At 45.7% G+C, this 18,334-nt stretch overlaps 1 protein-coding gene across 1 annotated transcript in view; it reads left to right on the forward strand.

The window, feature by feature from the left end:
- The window catches only part of Tecta (tectorin alpha), a 69,420-nt gene that overhangs the window by 15,755 nt on the left and 35,331 nt on the right, over positions 1-18,334 (forward strand). The window contains exons 7-10 of the mRNA XM_005378359.1: positions 4,687-5,257; positions 7,114-7,706; positions 8,859-9,432; positions 15,489-16,090. Coding sequence (XP_005378416.1) covers positions 4,687-5,257; positions 7,114-7,706; positions 8,859-9,432; positions 15,489-16,090 — 2,340 coding nt within the window. The remainder of the gene's footprint in view (positions 1-4,686; positions 5,258-7,113; positions 7,707-8,858; positions 9,433-15,488; positions 16,091-18,334) is intronic.

Genomic DNA, 18,334 nt, shown 5'->3' on the forward strand with positions numbered 1-18,334 from the left:
ATTTATTGGAAAACCCAGAGATACCACCTGAGGAGGCACCTGGAAAGGCCTTGGTGACTTCCTTAGTGAGGACTGTATGGAAAAGTCCCATAAAACTTTGCCCCCAAATCCCTCTACCAGAATGCCCTACTGCTGCCTAAACTAACAGAAAACTTGGGTCTCTGCTGGCCTATTTAGCTTATGCAAATGATTCTTATTGCTGTCCACCTGGATTTCAAGCAGGGGTGTTGACAAAAGAGTGAGAGCAAAAAGCCACCAGCAATTACTCAATTTGTGGAGGCCCCAATTTTCATTGTGGTAATAAAGTCCTTGTTGTGACCATGTATTTATTCCAGCAATAATAACCAAGACCACAAGGGGTTGATTGCTGCAACCCTGTACAATCCTTAATCCTCCTGCTTGGAGGTCATTACAGAGATTAGGAACCAGAACAGATGCCAATACAGGCAGTCCTTTCTTTTAAAAAGAAAGGGTTGTTGTTTTAATTGATGTAGCATGTCTAACAAAAAGCAGGACTGGGGAACTAATTCTACTTTTTCTGGCTGTGCCCTTCCTAGGTCTATGCAGTTTATCAGCCTCATAATTAGGAAAATGAGCTATTACTGTGACTGAAATGTCAATTTGCTTGTTATTTGGTTAGTCTCTCTAGGGAGAGCTTCATATGTCAAATCAAAGCTAAGAATTCAGGCCCAGAAGTTTGGAGTTTTTCCATATTAAATTTATATTATGTTGTTGAGCACTAGCCTTATCCTAGTGGATACATGCTAACATTTCAAGCTAAAAATTTTTCTCTAGCTTTTCCCTACTCTCTGAATTGTGAGGATGATGTGTGTGATATCAGTAGTTGAGAAAGGTTCATGCTTTACTCCTGCTTTCCATTTTCATTAAAATTCCTTTTCACTCACAGTCAGACTGTTTTCTGTAGAAAGAAAGGGGCCTTGTCATTTCTTTCAGGCCTAGCAGCTCTGCTAATTTTGTGTGGCTCTATTCCATAGTCCAGGCATAGGGCATGGATTCCTCAATTTTCTGTAGCGACAGGGAGATGTGGATGTGAATATAAATGTTTCAGAAAGAAAAGGTTATATGACTCCAACTGCAAGCTAACAATGGCTTCCTTTTCCTTTTGCCAAATGGTTTCTGGTGTCTTTGAATACACCTGCTCTGCTGGGAGAGTGGCTGGGTGGACAGCAGAGCCTGGACTCAGGGTAATGTGGGGACAGGCAGGGAGAGGGCTGGGGAGCAGAAAGGAGCCCAAGATGCCTGGGAGGCAGCTGACTTCTTCAGCCACGTTGTGCCAGGCTCAGAATAGACGCTAAGATCTGTTCTTCCAAACTGCAAACTACAGACTCCCTTTCTCCCACCCTGACTCCATATGCTGGGGTTAGGAGGTGTGTTCTGTCTAGGGATGTTCCCACATTGAACGGTTCACAACTAAGAAAATAAACAGCTTTAGCTTGTGTATGCTGATGGGGCCCAAAGAGAGCCAGTATAACTAAAAATTCATTGTCTGATAAAAGTCTACTTCTAGCTAATACAGGTTTTCCTGTTTCTCCTCTACATGAACCCCAGTAGTTTAGGGGCCTCCATTCTAAAGAGAGCCAAGGCCAGCTCACTCGTGGTGATGAAGAGCTCAAACTCTGGTGTGTGACCTGCTTAAATCCTTGTGCCACTACTGGCAACCAAGTGGCGTTGTTTTTCATGATTTTCCTTATCTGTAAATTAGGAGCAGTCATATCTGCTAGACAGGACACATGTGCTTTCACCTGGATCTGGCTGGGGTAGTGGCAGCAGGAAACATTGGTGTAAACACAGGTTTAGAGCTGGGCCAGCAGGAGCCAGGTCCTGTCACCTATGAGTCACACTAGCCCTGATTCTCAATTTCCTCATCTGTAAAAGGGGAGAATAATAAAGACTGTCTAAGGTTATCACGAGCATGGAGTAACATAGCCATATGTGCAATGTTTGGTGCAAATCCAGGTACACAGTAGGCAATCAGTACATGCTGGCTCCATGTTGCTCTCTCCACTGGAATCTGTTTTGGTTCTAAGACTTATGCTTCTGTGGTTCTTCTTTCTCCTCACCTTGCCCATGGTCACATCCTGGGACAAATCCTGTGGAAGCAAAAAGTGATCAGAACACAGGGAGAAGGGGAAAGCAAGTAGGTGAGGTTTGTCTATCATTGCTAGATTCGGGGTGAGGCCTGGGCTAGACAGATGAGATGAGCAATCACCTGTCCTGCTAAGAGTTCTCCAGGAATGCCTTCTCTGAGAACTGGGAGTACAAGCCCAATAACTCCTGTGTGATGAGAGTGGAGGGACTGCCATGAGTACTTGTGGCATGGTAAATCTTGGGAGGAGTGTGAGGAAGGCCCATTGTCTAATTTTCTGCACAACTCAGAAACAAAGCTGGTGGCACATCAGGTCTTTATCCTCCCCACATGCCAAACCAGTATAGTTCTGAGGCAGATGGATAGTTGGTATGCACTCACAGTCAAGCCCACTGAGGACTATGCTAGGACCAGTCATTCCCTCCTAGCCCAGGAACCTGAGTATCTGTAGGTGCTAGGCATGGAGAGTGGAAAGAAGAAAACCAGACCTATCTGTCAGAAGTATTTCAAGGCACTTGCTCCAATTATCTAGATGCTTGGGACTCATTCTTCTTTCTTCCCCCATTTCTCATTTCTTCTGCTAAGATCACCAGGGCCAGCTGAGTAGGCTCGGTAAACTCATCCCTCCCTCTTTGTGTCTGTAACTAATTGGAGCTCTCTTCCTCATCACCCTCTGGATTCCTGTAGCAGTTGCCTGGGTTTTGCTTCTCACCCTTGTCTTAGTTCAATGAGGTCTTCAAGGTAGCCAGAATGGACTCTCTAGGATGCAAATCAGACTGTGTCATTCTAATCCCAGCACTCAGGAGGTTGAGGCAGGAGGATCTCTATGAGTTTGAGGCCAGCCTGGGCTACATAATGAATTCAAGGCCAACCTGGACAGTGAAACCCTGTCTCAAACAACAGCAACAACAGCAACAACAGCAGCAAAAAACAGACTATGTCATTCCCTTGCTTAAAGCTGCTCAAGATCTCTCCCTACAGAATAGAAATCCAAATTTTGTGTTGTACTAGTTTGTTTTTAACATGGCTTAAAATGCCCTCCAGGATCTGTTCTCTACACAAAGCCAGGGCAATTCTTTTAAAGTGGAAGTCAGATCATGTAGATCCTTTGCTTTAAACATCCTCTTGGCTTTGTGTCTTGCTCCGAGTCAAAGCCAAAGTCTTTACAGAAGTGAACAGGCTCTCCTTGTTCTGGCTGCAGTTCTCCTGAGTGTCAGCTACCACTGCCCTCTGCTTCCAACTCTGTTCCAGCCATGTTGGGCCCCCTGCCACTCTGGGGCACCAGGATATTCCTAACTTCAGGCTTACTGATCCCACCTTGGGACTCCCTCTCACCCCAGATCCTGGCACTGCTTCATCCTCCTTCTGGATGTCCCATGCCCGTGGAGCTCCACCCTAATCTTCCTACTGAAAATTAGAAACCCTCTTCCTTAGCACTTGTGATTCAAATTCCTAACTTGATTTCTCTGTATAACACTTATCTGACATAATTACATATTTCACTCATTTATTGTGTTTATTCTTGGTCTCTCAGCTAATTTAATATAGGGGCCAGGAGCAGGAACTTTTGTCTGTTTCACTCATTGCCAACCTCAACTCCTACAGCAGTGCTTGATCAAAGAGAGATGTAAGTGGCTATTTGCAGGATGATGGGCCTGGCCTGTGTCCCCAGCTTCATCTCTGGCCACCTGTTCCTTCTGCAGTCCAGAACACTGCATGAATCCCCAACCCTGACACAACCCCCCGCCCCACGCAACTGCCTCCAGCCCTCTGTCTTTGTTCACTTGTCCTGCAATTCTTGCCCTACCCATCCCATCTGCCCTTGACCACTTCTGTGTATCTTTAAAAACCCAGGCCACATTTAACTACTTCTAGAAACCTTATCTGATTCCCCCAGGCTGTAGAAAGTGTCCACTTACTGTTCTTTCACTGCACCATATATTGGTTCATATTTAAAACCATCTACATCTCCTTGGGGGGTTGGGACAATGATTATTTTTAATCATGTACTTCTCAGCTCCTGACATAGTGCTTGGTACGTAGCAGGTGTTCCGATTTGTTGTTGTTGAGTGATTAAATGGCATAGCACTGATATGAGGAAGCCACAGAGTAAAACATAGAGAATGGTACCAGGAACTCCCACAGCTCCATGGGGTTCAGTAGTTGATATATTCACATTCCAGCTGAAAGAAGGGTCTGTGGCAGTAGGAAGTCATGGAAAATGTATGACAACTTGATACTTAATAATCTTTAGAGGGAAAGCACAGTGATGAGTCATTCCAGAAAAGACGTGAAGCTAGAGCCAGCCAGAGGGGGTTACAACCACTATATCCAGAGGAGTCTATAGTGGCATGAGGAGTGCCGCAGCCATCCTGGCTCAGATGCACAGTGCTGGGCTGGCCCATACCAGCTACTCCCAGCCCTTGCTGTAATAAGAGGTAAGCCTGCTGGAGCCTGGACATTTGGGTGGCCGTTCTCTCTGGAACACTGAGTTGCTCTGACCTCCTTTTCTAACCTCTGCTGGATCCCATTGCCTGGGCACCTGCTCACCTGCCTTTCACTGTTACTGTTGTTGGCAGGTTAATGACCTAGTGACTTCTTTGCCCGTCATCTTAGACTTGGGGGCAGTGAAAATCTACCAGAGTGGCATGTCTACTGCCGTGGAAACGGATTTTGGGCTCTTAGTGACATTTGACGGCCAGCACTACGCCTCCATTTCCATCCCAGGCTCCTATACAAACTCCACCTGTGGGCTCTGTGGGAACTACAATAAAAACCCACTGGATGACTTCCTGCGCCCCGACGGCAGGCCAGCCATGTCTGTACTGGACCTGGGAGAGAGCTGGCGCGTCTACCATGCGGACTGGAAATGCGGCCCGGGCTGTGTAGACAACTGCACCCAGTGTGACGCTGCCACTGAAGCGCTCTACTTTGGCTCTGACTATTGTGGCTTCCTCAACAAGACCGATGGCCCCCTGTGGGAGTGTGGCACTGTTGTGGACCCCACAGCCTTTGTGCATAGCTGCGTGTATGACCTGTGTAGCGTGAGGGACAATGGCACGCTCCTCTGTCAAGCCATCCAGGCCTATGCCCTCGTGTGCCAAGCCCTTGGCATCCCAATCGGAGACTGGCGTATCCAGACTGGGTGTGGTAAGCTGGCATCCCATCCCAGTGAAAGGCCTCGCTTGTGCTGGGGGCATGGATGGGGTTTCAGGGCTCCTCTAAATGTCTTTGTTAAGACTCATGGCCCAAGGGTAAGGGGATGAGGAAGAGGCTGAACTATCACAAATTATAAGGAATGAACTGTAAAAGTACCCTTTTCTCCACCCCACCCAATACCGGAGCCAAGAGTGCGATGATGAGCATAAGTGGTCTGGAAGCACAGAATGGGTGGCAGGAGATATGCCGCTGGAGGAAGGCTCAAAGCTGGGAGGCAGCCCCAGAGCTGGGAAAAGGCTGGGTTTTCCAGCAGTGGTAGTGGTTGTTGTGTTAGTGCAGATGCTGGTCTGGGTGATCAGAGCCTGCCTTTGTTTACTTCCCAAATGGAACCTGCAGCCATAGCTCCCTGGCTCTGTATCTTCCACTTTTGATCTCTTTAGAGTTTGTGCCCTTTGCTCTGGAGCATTTCAGCTAACCTGTGCCGCTGGTCAAAGAAAAGACTGCAGATAGGATGTAAAGTGTGCCAGTGGAGAAACCCCTTCCCCCCATTTTGGGGCAGTCCCGATTCTTTTGAATTACATTTTTAGATTAAGCATTTTGCATCACTTAGTTTTTTCCCATCTAGACCATTTCAATTTCTCTCTTTTCCTAGTTACATAAAAATTTAAAAGTATAAGTATTTTATTTCCTTCCTAGTCCTTGGTTTCCCCTCACATGAGTAAACAGATAATGTGATCCATGAATTTAAGAGTGCTCTGGAAGTGAGAAGATCTTAAAGTTTCTTTAAATTCTAAGGCCAGAGGGAGATTTTTCCCCCCATAAGTACAGGGTGGAATCACATAAATCATCAAGTGTCAGATTCAAATCTTAGAGTATTGGTCAAACTACTAAGCAGCAGTTATTTTTCTTGCTATGGAACAGACCAGCCTCTACATGCCAGAGAAGCTATGTCATAATTCAGGCTGAGACTGAATATGGCCTCCTTCTGATCCTTATGTAATCCAAGAGCATCCAAATTGCCAAACTAAATTTTTAAGTATAATGGCTATTTTTCCTAGTGGCACTGCTTTCGCATCTTCCATACTTCTCTCTCTCTCTTTTACTTTAGGGTGATGAATTGTATTTAACTCAGAGAGCTAGTTTATTAGGCCCCTGCCTGCTGGGCAGATCCAAACATTTATGTAGACTCAGATGCTCTTAAAAGAAGAGTAGTAGCATCTAAGGCATGAAGAACCTTCAGAAGGCACCTCCTTCCCATCCAAGGCACACAGTCTTTGCAGGTAGCTGGTGCTCTTTCTTAGTATTAATATCCCGGGGAAGTCATTTGCACTGTCTGCCTTAGTCAAACTCAGGTATTTTAAGTACCTTCCTGTTAGAAATTTCATGTTTTCAAACCACTCCTCTAACAGTTACATTTTCTATCGCTCCTAGAAGTGATTTCCTTCTAAGAATGAGGCGTGACCTTTAAAATCAGGTCAGCTCATCTGGCCACCCATTGAAGCTCTAAAAACATCTTTGATGATCAGAGATTACCAAATAATAACTCTGTACTGAGTAATTGGTCTAATGTAGGGATGACAGCCACTGGAAGTTTAGTTTCAGTGGATATGATCCAGTCTGAGTTAAATTTCACAATCCAACCATGTTGCTCTGTAGCTATTAAGAAACCAATTGAGATCGTTTGTATCGATGCCACTCGTGTTCACGAATGAGTGGCCCCTTGGCCCTCACTCTAGCACCTAAACGACCAGGGAAGACATTGTTTCTCCTGGCCCCTGTCTTGTTGGATTCTGGCCAGTCACCCCTCCAGATCCACTCACCAGCTCTCTCCCTTTCCCCCGCCCCAGTGTCCACGGTGCAGTGCCCCAGCTTCAGCCACTATTCTGTGTGCACCAGCAGCTGCCCTGACACCTGCTCGGACCTGACAGCCTCTCAGAACTGTGCCACGCCCTGCACTGAGGGTTGTGAGTGCAACGAGGGCTTCGTCCTCAGCACCAGCCAGTGTGTCCCACTGCACAAATGCGGCTGCGATTTTGATGGCCACTACTACACCATGGGGGAGTTCTTCTGGGCCACGGCCAACTGCACGGTGCAGTGCCTGTGTGAGGAGGGAGGGGATGTCTACTGCTTCAACAAGACCTGCCGCAGCGAAGAGGTGTGCGCTGTGGAGGATGGCTACCAGGGCTGCTTCCCCAAGCGTGAGACGGTGTGCCTGCTCAGCCAGAACCAGGTGCTGCACACCTTTGATGGCGCCGCCTATGCCTTCCCTTCTGAGTTCTCCTACACCCTCCTAAAGACCTGCCCTGAGCGTGAGGAGTACTTAGAGATAGATATCAACAAGAAGAAGCCTGACGCAGGGCCAACTTGGCTCCGGGGTCTTCGGATCCTGGTGGCTGACCAAGAGGTCAAGTTAGGAGGAGTCGGGGCTTCAGAAGTCAAGGTAAGATGGCTTGCTCCCTTGAGGGTCTTCAGATGAATCTCACCAAGGGAAGGAACTTGACCTTCGCAACAGGTTTGCCTTTCTGCTTCTGCTGGTGAGTAGGTTCTAAAAAGGAAACAGCACGCAGTTTCTAACGACCAACACCAAATAAGCTTAGGTGAAGAAAAAGAGTGGTTAGAATTTCTTGAGTTAGATGGTGTAGGAATCACTTGCCCTAACAGCAAATGCTTACAGAATGCTGGCTATGTGCCAAGCACCATTCCAAGCCCTTCCTGAGTAGCAGCACGCTTGTGAAGTAGACAGTACCATTACCCTTATTTTACAGGCAAAACATGAGGCACAGAGAAGTTAATTTCCCTCAGGGACGTACAACCACCACATGGTATTCAAGCCCAAGCAGGTTCTGGAATCTGTGCTCTTAACTCTTGTTTTGTGTAACTCTGCTGCCTATAAATGGAACTACCAGCAATGTGGGGCAATGTAAGGGTACTTCCCAGGCCTAAAATACCCACCCAGAGACATCTAGACTCATAGATCATTAATTCTAGAAGAAACCTTGGGAGCCCTCTAGTACAACTCTTCACTGTCACATGAAGATCTCAAAGGGCTAAGCGAGTGCCCCATAACTAATTGAGGCAGAGCTGGATTATAGGAGGGGAATCTCCTTTTTTCCAGTCTAACATGCATTTCATGGACTCACAGGAAGTCTGCTTTAGAAAACAAACATTAACACAATATGGTCCAAGAAGACAAAAAATACACATCCACCACCTAGAGGAGGGTGGTGTTCTCATTCCACTCGCCATACTGGGAGAGATTTATTTAATAAAAAAAATAGCAAGAGATAGATGGGTGTCTCTCTGAGACAATTTTTGCTTACATTTCAAGTTTGTATTTTTGTGGGAGAGAGTGAGGGTTACACTAGAGTCTGGGACACACAAAAAGCAAATCAGAGTTTCAAAAGGAAGACTCAAAGAAGCCCATGAAAAAATAATCAGTCTATGGTCTGATGGTTTCCGCAGACCATCAGCTTCTTGATATTTCTTGAAGAACTAGTTGCTGAAGAGCTATAGCTTTATTCCACAGCCTCGGAGACGGTAGTCAGGTACTCTGTGTGTCTCTAGAATTGATGGCAATGCTTTGATTTTTCAGTTGAATGGTCAGGAAGTGGAATTACCTTTTTTCCATCCTTCGGGAAGGCTGGAGATTTATCGAAACAGAAACAGTACAACGGTGGAGTCCAAGGGCGTGGTGACTGTCCAGTACTCAGATGTGGGCCTGTTGTCCATCCGGCTGTCCACAGCATACTTCAACTGCACCGGGGGTCTCTGCGGCTTCTTCAATGCCAATGCCAGTGATGAGTTCTGCCTCCCTAATGGCAAGTGCACAGACAACCTGGCCGTGTTCTTGGAGAGCTGGACGACGTTCGAGGAGATCTGCAACGGGGAATGTGGGGACCTGCTGAAGGCCTGCAACAATGACTCAGAGCTGCTCAAATTCTACCGGAGCCGCTCCAGGTGCGGCATCATCAATGACCCCTCCAACAGCTCCTTCCTGGAGTGCCACGGAGTGGTCAATGTCACCGCCTACTACCGCACCTGCCTATTCCGCCTGTGCCAGAGTGGGGGCAATGAGTCTGAACTCTGTGACTCAGTGGCGCGGTATGCCAGTGCTTGCAAGAATGCCGATGTGGAGGTGGGTCCCTGGCGGACCTACGACTTCTGCCGTAAGTTGGGGCTGCTTCATGAGGGAGGAGATCGAGAGGTTGGGTAAGGATTGCAAGCTAACCACACTTTCTTCTTGTTTTATTTCAGTACAGGGGATTGGACCCAGGGCCTTCACACTACACTGCCAGTCCTTTTTTATTTTTTAATTTTATTTGTCAGGAAGGGTTTCCCTAAGTCTCTGAGCTGCCCAGGCTAGGCTTGCACTTGCCATCCTCTTGCCTCGGCTCCCCAGAGTGCTAGGTTTACAGGCATGTGCCACCATGACCAGCTCAACTTCATGTACGTTTTTACTCTGAATTTGTCCTCCTGGCAGAACTGAGTTTGAGGGCCATCTAATTACAGGATAACCCCTTCTTAGGCTGATGTGTGCCCTAGTAGGCCCATCACCTCAAACTAGACTGTGTCTCACCATTGTTCATTTCTTGTGACATAATACCTTTCACTGCAGCTCAGCTAGCCATCCTGTTGACTCATGGTTTTATCCAGCAGTGAGCTCAGAAACCGTGTCAAAGAAATAGAACTGTCTGTGATGGCTCCTTAGGTGTCTTTTCCCTTGGCAGAGAAGGGCCCACTCATTGTGTTAGGAAGTGATCGGTTGGGAAGCCTTTCAGGGTTTAGAGATTCCTACCATTCCCTGGGGCAAAACTGACAAGGGCTATCAAGTGTAGTCCATGTTGCTGGCTCCTCATTTTGTCCCCAGAGGATCTGACCCTTCTTGGTAGGGCAGTGACAGTACTTGTAGTCATTAGAATGACTGCTGGCAAGGCCTGACACAGAAAACCCTTGCCTGTCAGCAGTAGTGCAGCAGAGAAGAGCAATGGCTGAGAAAGCAAGGCCTACACCTATAGCAAGAACCACCTCACCTGGACATCAGCACACGTCCCTCTCCTGCCAAAAAGTTCAGTGCCAAGCCAAAACCAGAGTTACCATTGAGGTTCCATTCTCTGCTTCTGTTTAGCTCTCACCCATTTTCTTTCTTCCTAAGTTTGTTTAACATTTTATTTTGAAATAATTTCAAAGCTATACAGAAGTTGCAAAATATTTGTTTACCTATTACTTAGACTAACCCACTGCTAAACATTTGTTCTTCTCCAATCCTTTCCATTTGAAATAAGTTGCATATATCATGTATCTTGTGTTAATCAGCTTTCTGCCACTCTAACAAAATCCCTGGGGTAATCAACTTATAAAGAAAGAAAGTTAGACTGGAGATGGTGATGCATACCTGTAATCTAGCACCCTGGGCAGCTGAAACAGGAGGATCACAAAGTCAAGCCTAGCCTGGGCAACTTAGTGACTTATTGAGCTCTGCCTCAAAAAAGTATTTAAAAAAATCACTAGAGATGCAGCTCAGTGAAAAGGCCCTAGATTCAATCCCCAATGAAAGAATGAAAGAGAGAAAGAGAGAGAGACAGACAGACAGAGAGACAGAGAGACAGAGACAGAGACAGAGAGACAGAGAGACAGAGATGGAGACAGAGAAACAGATATTTACTTCAGTTCATGGTTTCTGTCTTAGTTACTTTTTTCTCATAGCTGAGACAAAATACCCAACACTCAAAGTTAAGGAAGGAAAAGTTTATTTAACTCGCAGTTTGTGGAGGTTTCAGTGCATAATCAGCTGGCTCCAAAGCAGGGTGACATGGCACAGGGGCAAGACTTCAAGGCAGCAGAAGACAGCAAAAGCAACAAGAGCAAAAGGGAGGAGAGCAAGCCTCTTTTCCTCCCTTAGATTGTAAGCAGACTACTACCCCCAGAGCGGGTGCAGCACTCACACAGTTTCCAGGCCTTCCTCTTTCACAGGATGAGGACGTTTACAAAGTGAGGACCCTGCCACTCTGCTGAGTCACTTAGTTAAATATCTAAACTTCTCAGGTTGACATAGTGTATCAACCATTACAGTTTCCAAGGTTTCATCCCATGGTTGGTTGGCCCAATTGGTTTTGGACTTATAGCAGGGAACATCTGAGAAACAGAGGGAGAGGAGGGGAGGGGAGGGGGAGTGGGAGAGAGAGAGAGGGAGATTTGCTTTGGTTCATGGTTTCCAAGGTTTCTGTCCATGGCTGGTTGGCCCCATTTGTTTTAGGCATATAGTAGGGGACATTTGAGGGTAGCAAAGCAATTTACCTCATGGCTAGGAACAAACGGGAGGGAAAAAAGAGGCTGTGGGGTCCAGCTATCCCCTTCAAAGCTATGCCCACAGTGATCCCAAGATCGCCCAGTAGACCATACTTCTAAAGAGTTTGCACTGCCTTCCAGTAGTGCCATGCTGGGGACTAAGACTTTAACTCATAAGGGAACTTAAAATCTAAAGTATTGTACTCCTTTGCCTGTAAATCTTCGGTATATATTTCCTTACAATAAGGACCTCTGTTATGTAACCTCAGCACAGTTAACAACCTTAGGAAATTTAATGCCAATATAATGATTTAGCATCCAAATTCCCATTTTGTCAATCAGCTTGGTAATGGCCTCTTTTTTTTGTGGCTCAGTACAGCTCTAATGTAGGATAACATGTTGATGCATTTTGTGGTCATCTCTCTTCAGTCTCTTTTGCTCTGGAAATTAGAAAGCTAATTCTTTAGCTTTCTTTATCCTTTATGACTTTGGTATTTTTGAAGAACACCCCCATATAAAATAGAACTGCTCTCCATTTGGATTTGATATTTCCTCATGATCATGAGCTGCGCATCACCATGCAGCCCCTTGCACAGGCCACATGTGGTTTCTCATGAGACTCCAGCACAAGGAGTGTCATGCTCTGTCCAGCCTCCTTCCTTGATGATGTGGACACTGATCCCCAGTCAAGGTGTGGTCAGACATTTCCACTATATAGTCATCATGGTTTCGCCTGGAAACCAACAAGCAGTCTGTGGGAGATGCTTTATGAGTATGCAAATATCCTGTTCTTTGAAACCCCCTTCCTTGATTCAGCACCCATTGGTGTTTTTTGTTTGTATCAATCTCTTGCACAATAATTATGCAGTGTCTAACACTAATTGACAGTGTCCAAACTCTAGCATGCTCTCCACTTTAACCAGCCAGCAGACACAACTCTATTGTAAGCCAAGAGACTTCCCTTATCCTTTAGTGTCTAGCCATTGCTCCATCCTTGTGCTAACACCACTCTCTGCCTCTCTTTCTCATCTTATCAGTGTGGATATGGATTCCTGTCTTTATAACATGCTCACATTTCATGTCATGTTTTAAAAATTATTTTGGGTGTCAAAAATATTCCAGATTTGGCATGTGGGAGCCCCTTCAAGCTCCTGTGTCTTTTGGCATGCCTATGTCATTTTTTATTTTGTGTATGTGCACATGATTAGCACTTTCTTCCTTTCTGATGTAACAAGATGCTGTGCATTCCTATCCTAACCTTCTCTGCCCCAGACTGGAATCAGCCCTTACTACAAGAAACACTGATTCCTTTTGGTGGGGAATGCTGTTAGAAACTAAGATCTGGATGAGGTTATCCTTTGCTCTTGGGGTATCTTTGCTTTGAAGTCCCTTGGCACTTTCAACAGACAGAGGTACGAACACACACACACACACACACACACACACACACACACACACACTACTAGAAAGTCCAATGAGCGTGTTTGATGGCTGTCATCTCAGAGGAGGCAGAATGTCCCTGCTGAGCCTGACACATCCAGGGGAGGGACTGAGAGCAGGCGCTGTGAATACTAAAGCTGGACTTTTGGGAGCACGCTCTTCATAAAGTTACCTACAGCAGGAGAGCCACACTGTTTCTATTGACCACCACCTTTAGTGAGACCTTTAATACTTTCCAGAAAGCCTTCTATTTCATGCACCTTTGGTATCCTCTTTGGTCCTTATCCACCATGATGTCTACGCCTGCTTTCATACTGAGCTTTCTAGGTGTAGTTCATTCACGATACTGAGTTACCGAGTCTCCCCCATACCATATCTGCGTGGTGGCCAGGCCATGTCAGTGCCATCCTTTCAGATGACTAACTCTTTCCCAGCAGAGAGTGTTTCTAGATTGTTTTTGTACTGTACAGGGCACAGTATGGTGGCACTGTGTATACCAAGTGAGCCCAGCATGATGAGGACAGTCCCTCTCTTTTACTGGATTTGAAGGCTGTTGAGAAGAGCTTCTCATCGTGCCTCCTCCAGACCCCAAAGCTGGAGGAAGCTCTTACCTGTGCCTTTTTTGGAGAGAGATTGGGAAGAAGCATCCACTTGGAACATGGCTTCTTTAGGTGGAGGGCCAATGTTTATACCTAAGATATCCCCAAGATGTCTCATCTAGATCATGTGCCCTTGGGTCTGGCAAGAAGACCAAAGTGTACACACTTGATTAACCAACTCTCCAGGTACTAAGGGGTTAATAGAGTTGAGGTCCTGCAGAAAGGAGATTAAACTGGGCAACAGCTGCAAATCAGGAGCACTTCCTTCTTTGAACCCAGGGAAGAGACAACCACTGCTTCTGGCTTCAGATGTTTTCATCCATCTTTCCCATTGGCAGAGCCAGGCTGCCCAATTAAGTAATTTCATAGAGTCATTTCAGGGGCTGGGGGAAGTTTTATGACTCCACGTCTGTATGCTCCAGACTTTCAGACAAATTCAGACAACACAATAAGTCATAAAGCAAGAGGCGTTTAAATAAGTCATGTTATTTGCTATCACCATAAACCTGCAGTCAGTGTTATAACATTCATAATTTAGAGACAAATGTGAAAATCCGTCTATACAGACATATATAATCAGTGCTGAACTAGCCTTCAACTCCAAAGCTGTATGGTAGTATAGTCAACGGAAATGGAGGGAGTCCTTTAGCCCAGAGGAAAAAATGATTGGCTTCCAGTACATAGTGCAGAACTACTGCGTTGGTACTTGTGGGCAGAACTATTATTGCCATGCAATTTACTTCTCTGTAGTGTCCTTCATGTCCTTGGATTATAAAACCCTATTAAGAATGATGGTATAAGGGCCAGAGAAAGTTCTAAAGGCGGGATCTTATTTTCCCAGGAGATAGTGGGGAGCTTCACAGATTTTAAACTACACAAACCTGTAAGTAGATTTCTTTCATGCTCCTGGATTCTTTACCTTCCCCAGTCAAGTTGTGACAAACAGAGAGAAGTGAGATGCTGGCCTAGAATTTCACAGTGAAGAGGAAATGTTATTTGTGTGCTGTGCTTTGCGATTCAGAGACTTGAACTATGCAGGTAGGCTCCTAAGAAGTACTATTTGACACAAAATGAGATAGCTGGGAGGGATTTGGCTTTGGAGAGGCCTGTCCCAGGCAGGGAAGAGAGTGAGCAAAGGCAGTAGGGGTGGCCATGTACACAGGGGAAGGCTATAGAGTGCTGGAGTAGAAAAATGAAAGACCAAGATGTTGAATCAGTGTGTAGCATAAAAATACCTACGTGAAGCCTATCTGTATAAGAAAAAGATGTGCCAAGAGGGAAAGGACAGACTATTTATTGAGATTCTACTGTAGACTTGCTATATTAAATTATTAATCATCAGAACAATCCTGTTAGGTAAATACGGCCCTTTTTTAATAAAGGAAGGAGCCAGAGCTCTGAGACGGTAACAAACCAGCCTTAAGAGAGTAGCATCCCCAGGTCTCTATGGCCCCAAAGCATGTTTTCCTTCTAGCCCTCCACAGTTCCTCCCCAGAGTCTAAGTCAGGAGACCTGATTTTAGTTTCCCTCTGGTTCTTAGATAAATGAAATCATTGTACTTCAATTTCCTCACCTGTCATAGGGATGATAACAGTTGCCTTACTGTCCAGGTGATTGAAATAAGGTACACAACAGGCAAAGGATGGTGCTTGGATTGTAGATGTCCCTTAAAACTGGTTAGTAGTCTCAGACTCTTCCACACAGGAAGGCAGACGCACAGGCAGAGCCTCTGAGTGGCCACTGGACCTTTGGGCACCCCAAATGAAGCTGACAATGGTGTTGGTCACAAGGCATTCAGTGAACTGACTGTGTGGACAATTATGAACCACAAATGCACTTGCACGCATACCTGCACATGCACTTCTGTCTCTGACCTGTCTTCTGTTTGCCACCTTCAGCTTTGGAATGCCCAGAGAACAGCCATTTTGAGGAATGTGTGACATGTACAGAGACCTGCGAGACCCTGGCCCTGGGCCCCATCTGTGTAGACAGCTGCTCTGAGGGGTGTCAGTGTGACGAGGGCTACGCCCTGCAAGACAGCCAGTGTGTCATCCGAAGTGAGTGTGGCTGCAACTTTGAGGGCCACCAACTTGCCACCAATGAGACCTTCTGGGTGGACCAGGACTGCCAGATATTCTGCTATTGCAATGGCACAGATAACAGCGTCCACTGTGAGACCATTCCCTGCAGGGACGATGAATACTGCATGGATGACGACGGCCTATACTATTGCCAGCCCCGCACTGATGCCTCCTGCATCATCTCAGGCTATGGCCACTACCTCACCTTTGATGGCTACCCCTTCGACTTCCAAACCAGTTGCCCACTCATCCTGTGTACCACAGGAAGCAGGCTGAGCTCAGATTCCTTTCCCAAGTTCATCGTGACAGCCAAGAATGAGGACAGGGACCCATCCCTGGCCTTGTGGGTCAAACAGGTGGACGTGACTGTGTTTGGATACAACATTGTGGTTCACCGGGCCTATAAGCACACTGTACTGGTGAGTGATCCCAGGTTACCCTGGGGAAGGGAGTGATGGGGGGATGTCAGGATGGGGTGCTGGTCAGTAAGCCAGGCTGCAGCTGTGTCAGGCCGGCCCAGAAACCAAAGTAAATCAACGCATGTTAGAGCAGAGAGTGACTTCGGAAAATGTCTGTCATTTTTTCTTACAGATTAGGAAATAGAGGCTCAGAGCAAAAGGATTTGATCAAGTTAGAGGCCCCAAACTGGGGGCTGAGCCACCTTTAGGAATGCACCTTTCATGCTGTAGTAGTGTGTGTTAGAGCAAGCATAGATTTAAATTCAATCCCAGTTTGGTGGCCACTATGTGACCTTGGCTGGTCACTTAGCCTCCAGCTCTGTCATTTGTCTGTAAGAGGCTTCATGCCATGCACAGATGAGGCCTCTCTGGGTGATACTGTTGTTCTCATCTATTCCCTTTCTTTTCTGAGATCAGACTGACATTTGACTCTCTGGTCTCCCCCACCACTCTGAGGCTTCCCCTTGGTCCCACGGCTTATGGTGGTTAACAGTCTTGCTTCTATCTGGAATACCCAAGTGTTCTCCTATAATCTTTTAGGCTTCAGGCTCTTTTTCTACCCTTCCCATCTTTATCACCCAAAGAACCTTCCCTGGGTCATGAAGGTAAAGAACAGCAGAGCCAAGGAGTTCTGAGCTCTCCGTGAATAGCTTGATGTTGGCAACCCCAGGGACAGACCCAGCCCAGCCCTTCCTCTCCTCTATCTTGTCTGAGCACAGTGTAAACCACTAACAAGCAAACCAGCAGCCTCTGCTTTGGCATTTTGAAGCAGCTAGTTTAGGGTGTTGGGTTTCTTGACTTTATCATGATGGGTCTGTGTCACAACTCATCTATCTCCACGGGGGACTCCTTTTCATCTTTAAAATCTTAGATAAACTGAACTAAACTGACTACCTGGAGCTGGAGTTCCCTGAGCAACTGTACTGATTTCTTTCTTTGGGAGTGGCTTAACTTTCTTTAACAAAGAGAAGATCCCAGCTTCTTGAACAGTCTTCCCTTTATACTTTTTGAAAAATCTTCCTTCTTACCATCTACAACAGAAATCTCATCCATTTTTTCCTCACTTTCTTGGATATTATGAACCAAAATCCCATATTTTCCTTTATGCTTCTCATAGCAACTTATTCCTGTATCCATTATTGTATTAATCAAAATTTTTTCTTGCCTAATTCCTTCAATCCCAACCATGAGCTTCTTAAGGACAGGAACCACATCTAATTCATCTTTATGTTGGATGAGTATACAGTGTCCTGTACATAGTGACATTCAAAACATTTGTCAAATGAACAAATGAGGTGATGTAATAACCCTTTTCTTCCAAGGTTTATGTGAGTTTCCATTTGCTCCTGGTCATTCTTTGGCAATCCAAGGGATTAAATGGGCCAAAGAGGTTAGTTAGGAGTGTATCAGAGGCTTTGCTTTCTTGCCACATAAGATTTCCAGCAGATGCCGGAATAGTTGGATGTGGCCATTATAATACCTTTGCTCGATTCCATTTTTTATCATAGGTTAAAACGAATGTATTAGTCATGTTGTCCAAGAGGGTTGCGTTGTGTTTGTCCTTTCCTCCTTTTAGCTGCGTAGCTGATAGATTTCCACCCTTAGGTGTACACATTTTCATGTTGTTACTTACTGACATTCATCACTCTTACATCTTTCTGGGATTTTTTTTTTCCTTTTCTTTTAAAATATTATCTGTTCATAGTTGCTGTTCTCCTTAGTTTATTGTGAATTGTATTTCTGCCTTGTGTTACATGTTCTCAGCTTTTATGTATATGGCTATCTGAATTTGTATATTGTATTTTCTGACCTCTTCCTAGTTGTTAGCACATAAAGCAAGGTTCTCACGACTCTGAATCTTTTCCATGTCATAGTAACTGATTCTCTCCCCTTCCCATTAACTGATGACTCACTCTCTCTGAGTGTTTCCTTTTCTTTTCTTCCACTTTAGAGCTGAGCCCCTAATGGATTAATCACATTCCAGGTATGTACCTTGCTCCAACCTCATGAGTTGCACGCATTGCTAAAGTCAAGAACTATGGGTATTCCATAGCTGAGTTCTTCCTCACACAGCAGATGGAAAGTGAGGCATGTATTAGTTTCTCAAGGCTGCTGTAACAAAACACCGTGACCCAGCTATCTTCAAACAATAGAAATTTATTCTCTCATAGTCTCGGAGGCTGGAAGTTCAAGCTGCAGGTGATG

This window comes from Chinchilla lanigera, unplaced genomic scaffold (assembly GCF_000276665.1).
Source record: "Chinchilla lanigera isolate Chin_1 unplaced genomic scaffold, ChiLan1.0 scaffold00011, whole genome shotgun sequence".
Taxonomy (NCBI): domain Eukaryota; kingdom Metazoa; phylum Chordata; class Mammalia; order Rodentia; family Chinchillidae; genus Chinchilla; species Chinchilla lanigera.